General features: G+C 46.3%; 1 protein-coding gene across 1 annotated transcript in view; it reads right to left on the reverse strand.

The window, feature by feature from the left end:
• The window catches only part of LOC124550683, a 36,497-nt gene that overhangs the window by 17,668 nt on the left and 6,477 nt on the right, over positions 1-12,352 (reverse strand). Inside the window, exons 2-3 of the mRNA XM_047125408.1 lie at positions 10,802-10,898; positions 9,034-9,190 (exon numbers count right to left, since the gene is read on the reverse strand). Coding sequence (XP_046981364.1) covers positions 9,034-9,190; positions 10,802-10,898 — 254 coding nt within the window. The remainder of the gene's footprint in view (positions 1-9,033; positions 9,191-10,801; positions 10,899-12,352) is intronic.

Below are 12,352 nucleotides of genomic sequence, written 5' to 3' on the forward strand. Positions count from 1 at the left end.
GCTTGCCATGCCATTTCCACCTGGCGCCTCAGTTGGACCAGCGTTCGTGCTGGACGTGCAGACCGCGTGAGACGACGCTTCATCCAGTCCCAAACATGCTCAATGGGGGAGTGCCGTGCACTATTCAGTGTCCCCTCGACGATCACCAGTGGTGTACGGCCAGTGTAGGAGATCGCTCCCCACACCATGATGCCGGGTGTTGGCCCTGTGTGCCTCGGTCGTATGCAGTCCTGATTGTGGCGCTCACCTGCACGGCGCCAAACACGCATGCGACCATCATTGGCACCAAGGCAGAAGCGACTCTCATCGCTGAAGACGACACGTCTCCATTCGTCCCTCCATTCACGCCTGTCGCGACACCACTGGAGGCGGGCTGCACGATGTTGGGGCGTCAGCGGAAGACGGCCTAACGGTGTGCGGGACCGTAGCCCAGCTTCATGGAGACGGTTGCGAATGGTCCTCGCCGATACCCCAGGAGCAACAGTCTCCCTAATTTGCTGGGAAGTGGCGGTGCGGTCCCCTACGGCACTGCGTAGGATCCTACGGTCTTGGCGTGCATCCGTGCATCGCTGCGGTCCGGTCCCAGGTCGACGGGCACGTGCACCTTCCGCCGACCACTGGCGACAACATCGATGTACTGTGGAGACCTCACGCCCCACGTGTTGAGCAATTCGGCGGTACGTCCACCCGGCCTCCCGCATGCCCACTATACGCCCTCGCTCAAAGTCCGTCAACTGCACATACGGCTCACGTCCACGCTGTCGCGGCATGCTACCAGTGTTAAAGACTGTGATGGAGCTCCGTATGCCACGGCAAACTGGCTGACACTGACGGCGGCGGTGCACAAATGCTGCGCAGCTAGCGCCATTCGACGGCCAACACCGCGGTTCCTGTTGTGTCTGCTGTGCCGTGCGTGTGATCATTGCTTGTACAGTCTCTCGCAGTGTCCGGAGCAAGTATGGTGGGTCTGACACACCGGTGTCAATGTGTTCTTTTTTCCATTTCCAGGAGTGTATTAACGAAGTTTTCAGAGACGTTGATACATTTTCTGTAGCCAGTTCTTTGACACTAAAGTTTGAAAAGACACAATACATGCAGTTCATTTCCTGCAAAAGGTCTCTTTCCTAAAATGTGATGCCAAACGGATAAAAGAAGCTGAAGTGATAAATTATTCAGTTAAGAACATGGTAATAAATTCAACTCGGAATCACACGCCACAAAACTACTAAAGCACCTAAACATATCATTATTTCCAGTTTGGGATGTTTTCAGATGCAGCTGACCAGATAGTAGAAGGGTACTACATTCGCTTACTTTCATCACCTAGTATCATACGGGACCATTTTTTGGGGTAACTCATGAAGCCAAGCTAACGTTTTACAAGTCCAGAAGCGTGTAACAAGAATTAATGTGGAGTGAATCTCCTGCAGAGGAACTGGATATGCTAACTCCATAATGACATTTGTCGTATATAATGTATCTCTTTTTCGGACCAACAGTTCTGTTCCGGAATCGATACTAGAATTAAGAACAATCTGCATGGAGATTTAAAATCACTTACTTCGGACCACAGCGGTCAGGAACTATACATTTACAATAACTTGTCAAAAGCCATGAGAAGTTAGCTAGTAATAAAGGTCTGCTTACGAGGGGCCTTAAGGGTTTATTGGTGGCCAATTCCTTTTACTCCACTGACGAATTTCTTAGCAGAATCGATTGATATGTTATAAATTATTAATAATATCAAGTAACGTGAGTGTTGGGTATAATCTGACATCCGTACATCTTCAATGCAGTAGTGACATCAACGCAAATACACTGAGATCCAAAATTAAAGCAACAAAGGGAAATTCTGCAAGGTTGCGTTTATTTTGCCACAAAACAGTATAAGCAGGCGAGAGGAAAGGAGAAACAATGTAAAGGATACAGTAAGTAAACAACTGCAACATAAATAACGAAAGACAAAAAAGTTCTTCGCTTTTCTCCAACTTAATGGATTTGCACACACATTCCGACAACTGGTTAATCTGGACAGTGTGAGGTGTCACCACCTGTGGCAGCAGTGTAGACCTGACAACGATAGGGCATGCTGTGAATGGTGTCATCAATCTCATGTTGAGGCAATAACGCCCACTCTTCCCGCAGAGCTGAGTGTTGGAGAGTGGTTGGTGGACAGTGACGTGATGAAACCCGTCTCCCAAGCGCATCCCAGACGTGCGCTTTGGGATTCAAAGTGGGAGAGCGAGCAGGTCACGCCACGCGTGTAATATCTTTCGTTTACAAGAAAACGACAACCACCCGTGCTCTGTGAGCTGGAGCATTATCGTTCTTTAATACAAAGTCTGAGCCCACGGCACCTTTCAGTAACCGCACCTGTAGTCCAAAGACCTCGTCGCGAAATCTGATAGCAATTAGACCTTGCGGATTCACCGGTACAACTTCATGACGATCTTTTCGAGCGGTCAACATAATCCCTGCTTACACCATCGGCGATCTTCCTCGATATCGGTCTCTTTACACAAAGTTTGGCTCCCGAAATCGTGTTCCACGCTCCCTCCAGATGCGAATCCGTCAAGAATCATTCTCCACACCAAATTGGGACTCATCTCTGAAGAGAACATTGGCCCACTGTCCGACCGCCCAGATGGCATGTAAACGACTCAGCTCTAGACGTTCCCTTCAGTAAAGACGCGTCAGAGATACACATACAGCAGGTCTCCAACAATCAAGGCCACTCTTCCGAGGTCTTCTGTACACCATTTACCTCCACACAACACGTCCAGGGGATGCTGGGAGGTCAGATGCCAGATGCCGTGCCGTACTGAGATGGTACCATCGTGCCCTTACAGCCAAATAATGGTCCTCTCTTTCCGATGTCACACGTGGTCGGCCCTGCCCTGGTTTTCGGAATACATTTTCGGTCTCTACAAACTGTCGCCACATCCGAGAAGCATCAGAACGATTCACATTAAGCCGTCGGGCCACATCAATCTGCGACTGTCCTGCTTCCATTCTTCCTATGGCAATACGCCGGAGAGATCCTGCTAGGTCTCTGTGTCATACTGTACCGCCTGTGCCTCTGTACACAGCGATTGTGGATGTGGGAATACGTGGCAAACACTAAACAGTTTGAAACTTTTTGGCAGAATAAAACTGTGTTCCGGATCGAGACTCGAACTCGGGACCTTTGCCTTTCGTGGGCAAGTGCTCTAGCATCTGAGCTACCCAAGCACGACTCACGACCCGTCCTCACAGCTTCAATTCTGCCAGTACCTCGTCTCCTACTATCCAAACTTCACAGAAGCTCTTCTGCGAACCTTGCAGAACTAGCAGCCCTGGAAGAAAGAATATTGCGGAGACATGGCTTAGCCACAGCCTAGGAGATATTTACAGAATGAGATTTTCACTCTGCAGCGGAGTGTGCGCTGATATGAAACTTACTGGCATATTAAAACTGTGTGCTGGAAGGTAGGAGACGAGGTACTGGCAGAACTGAAGCTTTGAGGACGGATCGTGAGTCGTGCTTGGGTAGCTCAGTTGGTAGAGCACTTGCCCGCGAAAGGCAAAGGTCCAGAGTTTGAGTCTCGGTCCGGCACACAGTTTTAATCTGCCAGGAAGTTTCATATCAGCGCACACTCCGCTGCAGAGTGAAAATTTCATTCTACTACCAAGTTTGATAGGTGCTGTGGCGTGGCTGTCCGTTGACCGGAACGTCATCTTCCGTGCAGAACGCGGTCGTACGCACATCTATTGACAGTTTGTGTGATTACATAGTGAATTAGACACAGGACGGGGAAATCGGTTTGTTGCTTTACTTTTGGACATCAGTGTAACTGTTCCAGAATTATGGCCTGATGGATGATGCGTAGCCCCAATAGCATGATAACTGTCATATGCACGTCAGTGTATCTTACATTGATATGTTTTGTCACAAATTTTCTATCAGTTCTTAAACGAAAATAATAGTATTTTTAAAATTTTTGCATAATTTATTATCCATTCGGTTTTATGTGCAGCTGTAAGGAACGACCTTTCGCGAGGTATCCGACTGCAGATGTCCATTGCATACAGTTCCCTTCACAATCTTCGCTCGGAAACTAGTTGGATGCACCTCCATCGTCGACAGCAGCAATTTCTGACGGGTTTGAAACCGATTGCCATTCCCAAGGCTTGACACTCGTCTCCGGTTTCTGTCAGTTACGATCTTTATACGACCACTGTTCAAAACGGTTCAAATGGCTCTAAGCACTGTGGGACTTAACATCTGACCGAACGAGGTGGCGCAGTGGTTATACACTGGACTCGCATCCGGCCATCCTGATTTAGGTTTTCCGTGATTTCCCTAAATCGCTCCAGGCGAATGCCGGGATGGTTCCTTTCAAAGGGCACGGCCCACTTCCTTCCCCGTCCTTCCCTAATCCGATGAGACCGATGACCTCGCTGTCTGGTCTCCTTCCCCAAACAACCCAACACAACTTAACAGTGTCGGAAGTTCCATGCGGCTTTTCGCGGATGATGCTGTAGTATACAGAGAAGTTGCAGCATTAGAAAATTGTAGCGAAATGCAGGAAGATCTGCAGCGGATAGGCACTTGGTGCAGGGAGTGGCAACTGCCCCTTAACATAGACAAATGTAATGTATTGCGAATACATAGAAAGAAGGATCCTTTATTGTATGATTATATGATAGCGGAACAAACACTGGTAGCAGTTACTTCTGTAAAATATCTGGGAGTATGCGTGCGGAACGATTTGAAGTGGAATGATCATATAAAATTAATTGTTGGTAAGGCGGGTACCAGGTTGAGATTCATTGGGAGAGTGCTTAGAAAATGTATTCCGTCAACAAAGGAGGTGGCTTACAAAACACTCGTTCGACCTATACTTGAGTATTGCTCATCAGTGTGGGATCCGTACCAGATCGGTTTGACGGAGGAGATAGAGCAGATCCAAAGGAGAGCGGCGCGTTTCGTCACAGGGTTATTTGGTAACCGTGATAGCGTTACGGAGATGTTTAATAAACTCAAGTGGCAGACTCTGCAAGAGAGGCGCTCTGCATCGCGGTGTAGCTTGCTCGCCAGGTTTCGAGAGGGTGCGTTTCTGGATGAGGTATCGAATATATTGCTTCCCCCTACTTATACCTCCCGAGGAGATCACGAATGTAAAATTAGAGAGATTAGAGCGCGCACGGAGGCTTTCAGACAGTCGTTCTTCCCGCGAACCATACGCGACTGGAACAGGAAAGGGAGGTAATGACAGTGGCACGTAAAGTGCCCTCCGCCACACACCGTTGGGTGGCTTGCGGAGTATAAATGTAGATGTAGATGTAGAACATCTGAGGTCATCAGTCCCTAGACTTAGAACTACTTGAACCTATCCTAAGGACATCACCCACATCCATGCCCGAGGCAGGATTCGAACCTGCGACCGTAGCAGCAGCGCGGTTACGGACTGAAGCGCCTAGAACCGCTTGGCCACATCGGCCGGCCGACCACTGTTCTTCGGCCATATTACATGGCTGCAACTGGTGGACCATTCCTTGTAGGGACCAGTGCGCTCTTTTAAGGAGGCGACTGATACACGGTCCAGTCACTTTAATGTGACCATCCTCTATATTCGGCGTCAATGAGCAATAACCACTTTGTCACCGCCATTGCGCGTCCACTGAGTGGCAACAGGTGACATTTTCAGATTAATCACGTTTTATGCTCCACTGGAAAGATAACTGTAGGCGTGTACTGCGGGAAACATCTGACAGCAAACACCCTGTAGCAATCGTTGGAAGCGTCCAGGTCGGAGGCATCCCTGGGTGGTCTCGTCATCCTGGAAGCAGTCTATCCGTGGGGACCATATCAACCCCTACATGCAGTTTGTTTTTACTCGGCACCACGGTATCGACCAGTAGGACAATGCAGTGTGTCACACAGCTCATAGTCTCTGTGCGTGGTTCGAAGAGCACCAAGATCAGTTTACCGTACTCCCATGGCCACCAAACTCTCCGCATTTAAAGCTAAAGGAGAATCTGTGGGTCCACCTCGATGGGGCTGTACGCATCATGGATCCTCAACTGAGAAACCTAGCGCAGTGGTCAAGGCACTATAGTCGCCTTGGCTGCACATCCCTGTCAGTGCCTCCCAGAACCCGACTGACTCTTTTTTCCGCACGTCGCGCAGTGGTCCATGCTGCAGAACGTGGCCGCGCGGGGTTAGCCGAGCGGTCTAGGCCGCTGCAGTCATGGACTGTGCGGCTGATGCCGGCGGAGGTTCGAGTCCTCCCTCGGGCATGGGTGTGAGTATTTGTCCTTACGATAATTTAGGTTAAGTAGTGTGTAAGCTTAGGGACTGATGACCTTAGCAGTTACGTCCCATAAGATTTCACACACATTTGAACATTTTTTTTGCAGAACGTGGTTATACAGGTGGTCACACTAATGTGAAGATCAAGAACGAAGTCCTCAGGTTAAAAGTGGTGTAAGACAGTGACATAATCTTTCGGCTCTATTGTTTAGTCTGTACATCGAAGAAGCAATGACTGAAATAAAAGTAAGATTTAGGAAGGGAATTACGAGGGCGAGTCAAATGAAAACCTTAAATTTGTAATAACAAATCGAAATTTCGCGCCGTTATCCTGTAAGTTGGTAAGCGTGCTACAAACAGCGTGCAGAATGGCCTGTTGGTGGCAGCATAGTGCAGATACACACATACCGTCGCTGTATCAGTATAAAGATGGCCACCCCACTTGCGACTTGCACTAGGGAGAACAGCGTTCTGTTATTCGGTTTTTGCGTAGTGGAGGTGTGAAACCTATTGAAATTCATCGACGAATGAAGGTTCAGTACGGTGATGCATGTTTGTCACAGCATGAAGTCTACGAATGGAGTAGGAAGTTCGCAAATGGTGTGACTTCAGTGGAAGATGCTCCTCGTCCAGATCAGGCACAACGAGTTGTGACTCCACAGAACACTGCAGCAGTTGAAGCCATAGTAAAGGAAAACCGCCGAGTGACACTGAATGACATTGCAGCACCTCCAGTTTCACAAAGTGTCTGCAAGATGGGTGGCACGGCAGCTGACTCCTGAAATGAGAGAACGAGGTGTTGATGCTTGTGAAGAACTTCTTCGGTACTTTGAACGAGAAGGTGATGGCTTCCTTGCAAGAATTGTTACTGCGGACCAAACCTGGGTTCACTTCCACCAAACGGAAACGAAGAGAGCGAGCAAGGAATGGCGCCATTCCTCATCACCAAAACCAAAGAAGTTTCGAACAGAACCGTCAGCAGGGAAGGTTATGCTGACTCTCTTTTGGGACGAGAAAGGCGTCATTTTGGACTATTACATGCCTAGAGGGACCACTGTCACCAGTGCATCATACACACATCTCGTAAAAAGTCATGAGCGGCCTGCAATCAAATCAAAGCGATTGGGATTGCTGTCAGCAGGTGTCCTTTTGCAACATGACAATGCAAGGCCCCACACTGTCCGTACAACAACAAAAAAAAAAAACGGTTCAAATGGCTCTGAGCACTATGGGACTTAACTACTGTGGTCATCAGTCCCCTAGAACTTAGAACTACTTAAACCTAACTAACCTAAGGAGATCACACACATCCATGCCCGAGGCAGGATTCGAACCTGCGACCGTAGCAGTCGCGCGGTTCCGGACTGCGCGCCTAGAACCTAGAACCGCTAGACCACCGCGGCCGGCCTGTCCGTACAACAGTTGCAACAATCACAGACCTGCATTTTGAGTGTCTTTCTCATCCACCATACTCACCAGACCTTCCCCCAAGTGATTTCCATATCTTTGGACCACTCAAAGACGCAATGGGTGGAAAGAAGTTCCGTTCTGCTGAAGAGGTACGCCAAGCGGTGCATGAGTGGTTGCTCGGACTATCAATAGAATTTTTTTTCTAAATGAATTTATGCAATTTGTAAGCGCTGGAGGACTTGCATTGAGCGTGGGGAAGATTTGTACCACTTCTGCACAATAAATAATATTTTAAAAAATTTATGGTTTTCAATTGACTCACCCTCGTAAAGTTGAGAGTGAAAGGATGTCAGTCATAAGCTTCGTTGATGACGTTGCTATCCCCAGTGAAAATGAAGTAGAAAAGCAGGATTGAAATTGAATGAACAGCCTAATGAGTAAATGAAAGAAACTTGAAAGTAAAGAGGAGTAGTAATAAGCTTGACATGAAAATTGGGGACTACGAAGCAGACGAAGTGAAAGCGTTATGCCATCCTGGAAACAAATTAACAGACGAGAACGAAACAAGATGGACGTAAAAAGCAGACTGTCGCAGGTAAAGAGGGTATTTAGGGTCAAAAGCAGTGTACTAGTATCAAATATTGGCGTGAAACAGTGGAAGAATTTTTTAAGAATGTACGTCTGGAATACAGCATTTTGCGAAAATTATCACTGACTATGGGGTCACCAGAGAAGACGGCAATCGAAGGTTTTGGTTCAAAATTGTTCCAATGGCTCTAAGCATTGTGGGACTTAACATCTTAGGTCATCAGTCCCCTGGACTTAGAACTACTTAAGCCTAACTAACCTAAGGACATCACACACATCCATGCCTGAGGCAGGATTCGAACCTGCGACCGTAGCAGCAGGGCGGTTCCGGACTGAAATGCCTAGAACCGCTCGGCCACAGCGGCCGGCCAAGGTTTTGGGATCCGGTGCTGCAGAAGCAGGTTGAAAATTAAGTGGAGTGATAAGATAAGAACACAGGAGGTACAGGTTGATTGGGCAGGAGGTTAGACATCAAGAAATAACTCTCATGGTAGTTGACGGAGCTGTAGACGGTATAAACTTTAGAAGACATGGACTGGAATACGCCCAGCTAATAATTGATGACTTTGGGGGCATAAGTGCTCTTTCAAGATGAAGTGGTTGGGAGAGGATACGAAGACGTGGCAGGCCGCATGAAATTAATTAAAAAAAACGGATCGGTGGACTGTCGATATACACCGACGACATGTGGCCTACAGCCTGGATATGGAGTGATTGCAGAGGGGCGGTGCCCTACTGACCGTGCATGTGCCGTATCTTGCCGGGCAGAGCGGCGGCCAGAGCTCCAGGCTGTGGGTCACCGCGGAAGTTCTCCAGCTGTCCCTCCAGCACGCGCTCCCGGAACGCGAATTCGTAGCAGAGCAGGGGTAGCGCCACCAACTCCAGGCCCGTTGTCACCTAAGACACAAAAGCAGGAATGACAGTAAGCCAGAAAAATAAAAAGGCAACGAACATAAATTCTTCTTTTATGTGGCCATAACGTAACAGAAAAATCATAACATAAAAAATTAAACAAACAAACCAAACAACGCCAAAACATACAAACAGAACAACCATAAGAAAACGTCATACATTGACTCACCATAATAAAGTAACTTATCAGAATATGAAGTACTCTGAAGAACCAAAGAAACTGGTACACCGTCCTAATATCGTGCAGGCCCCCGCGAGATCGCAGAAGTGCCGCAGCCCAACGTGGCATGGATTCGACTAATACCTGAAGTAGTGCTGGAGGGAAGTGACACCATGAACCCTACAGGGTTGTTCATAAATCCGTAGGAGTACGAGGGGGTGGAGATCTCTTCTGAATAGCTCCTTGCAAGGCATCCCAGATATGCTGTCTGGGGAGTTTCGCGGCCAGCGGAAGTGTTTAAACTCAGGAAAGCTGTCGAAAAGGACATTTTTTTCGAAATCCGCTCCTCTTCTCTATTTTGTTTTTCACTTTGATAGTTGACTAGTAGCAAAACGTATATCTTCATTAACACCGAATTCAGTCACATACGATGAAGTGGTATTCCAAAGACGCATGTGTATGTGCTTGACGGCCGAAATGAAAGTGCATTCAGCAATTTTTTGACCCAAACAAATCTACACTTCATTATTGTACAGATTTACAACAATGTTACAACAATAATTTGCAAGCAGTTGCAAATATAATCAACTGTAAACAATTCCAAATATAATTAAATGTGAAAAGATTACGTCTGTAGGGGTGGTGGTGATTGAGAGGGGGGCGACATAGAGATATTTCTAACTTATTTTTGACGAATGCATCTTTGGAATGCCACTTCATCATATATATGACTGAATTTGGTAATAACGAGGCTATACATTTTGCTGTTAGTGAATTCTTGAAATGAAAAAAATAGTTAGGGGGAGAGACTTAAGGAAAAGATGACTTTTTGGACAAATCTGATTGCACCGTTGTAACATACATATTTTTATTTGAAGATGCTTTATATCTGTTACCGTTTCAGTGATATTTATTCAGAAGTATTAAACTCAGTTATTTCCAGCGGAGTGTTTCACCCCGTTTAACGACCGATTGGGCATTTATAAATGAAATATGTGTGTCTTGTTTTGATCTGCACTACAATATATTCAAAGCTGAATAAAATCTAAGTGTATCGCTTGGGTAGGTATTTTTGTGAGATAAGACGTAGGGTGACTATTTAATTTTCACCTCGGAAAGTATAAAGTTATGTAACTACTTTTGTTTGGAGGTACACGTCTGCGGCCATCGTACATCCTGAAATCCACGCTCTACAGTGCTATAGGACGCCGCTAAAACAAAACGGCGAACGCATCTCTACTTCATCAATGGTTTGCGGCATTTAGCTCGGCTCCTCTAGTGGCCTGCTATAGTACGGGGATTTCTGGGTATACGACTGCAGACGTGTGCCTGCATGCAAACAAAAAATTAATTGCGTCACTTTGTTTCTTCGCAGTGGTAATTAAAACTTTAGGAGCACCCTAGTACGTGGCAGGGCTAGGATTTGTCGCACTCACCAGGAAGTATGTGGCGATGCTCCGCGCCGGGAATGCCGCTTCACTGCACACTGAGACAATCTTGCGCACCATGGCGCTACCAAGGGGTGCGTCTTGCCTGCAAAAACGTAAACACTGTCTCAGAACTTGCGCTGCAAATGCGTCTATAGTCCGATTAAAATTACTTGACCCTTCATGCGCTGTAGCTGGTTTCCTCCAACCAGAGCGCTCAACGTCACGTTCGAACAGTTCGCCATTGCCAAACTGCCACGGCAATTAGTTCATTTTCAGTGTCTTGTCTGACTTTCTTCCCGAATCTTGGGCCTGGACCTTTTATTTCGTATTTCATCACACATGATAGACACACACACACACACACACACACACACACACACACACACACACACACTAACGAAATACACACGTTTCATACATAGTACTAACCAAATATTACTGGATCCTTTCGCACAAGACGCGATTCAGCGTCGTTTATACAGTTATTCTAATCACGGAGATCATTAGATAAGCTTCGCATGACATTGTGCGAATTTTTGAAGTGTGTCAATTAATCGTTGAGACTGGCACCTGGGTTCAAAATACATGCAGTATATCAAATCAGACTTTCAAAGCAGTGCGTCCAATTAACAGTATAAATATTGCAAACTTTAGGGAAAGCCTACAGCAGCTAGACTGGGATGAAGTGTATAAGGAACCCGATGCAAACTTGAAATATGACTTATTTCACGATACATTTTTAAGGGTATTTGAAAATTCCAGAATGAGATTTTCACTCTGCAGCGGAGTGTGCGCTGATATGAAACTTCCTGGCAGATTAAAACTGTGTGCCCGACCGAGACTCGAACTCGGGACCTTTGCCTTTCGCGGGCAAGTGCACTTGCCCGCGAAAGGCAAAGGTCCCGAGTTCGAGTCTCGGTCGGGCACACAGTTTTAATCTGCCAGGAAGTTTCATATTTGAAAATTGTTTTCCCAAGAAAATAGTTAAACATAATTCCAAGAAAACATATAAAAATCTTGGCTAACTAAAGGAATAAGAGTGTCTTGCAACCGTAAAAGAGAACTGTATCTAACAGCAAGAGGGAGTACTGACCCCGAAATTGTTCAATATTATGAAAACTATTGTGCGGTACTAAGAAAAGTTATTAAAATGTCCAGAACCATGTGTATCATGTCTGAGATCAGTAACTCTGATAATAAAATTAAAGCAATTTGGAATATTATTGAAAGGGAAACAGGGCAACCAAGAGCACAGGAAGACTTTAGTGCCATAAAACTGAATGTCAAGTGTACTAACAAACAATCAGAAATTGAAAATATTTTCAATAATCATTTTTTAAATGTTGTGGAGAAAATAGGATCTAGATCTTCACTAGAAGAGGCAAGGCTACTAATAGAAGAAGCCATACCTGTGCAGTTTGAAACAACTGTAATTCCATCAACCTCTCCCTCTGAAATCAGTAAAATAATAAACTCACTGAAAAGTAAAAGCTCTTACGGAATTGATGGCATTTCCAGCAAGGTACTTAAAGCTTGTTCCCCACAGATAAGTAGGAT

The sequence above is a fragment of the Schistocerca americana genome, chromosome 9 (assembly GCF_021461395.2).
Source record: "Schistocerca americana isolate TAMUIC-IGC-003095 chromosome 9, iqSchAmer2.1, whole genome shotgun sequence".
Lineage (NCBI taxonomy): Eukaryota > Metazoa > Arthropoda > Insecta > Orthoptera > Acrididae > Schistocerca > Schistocerca americana.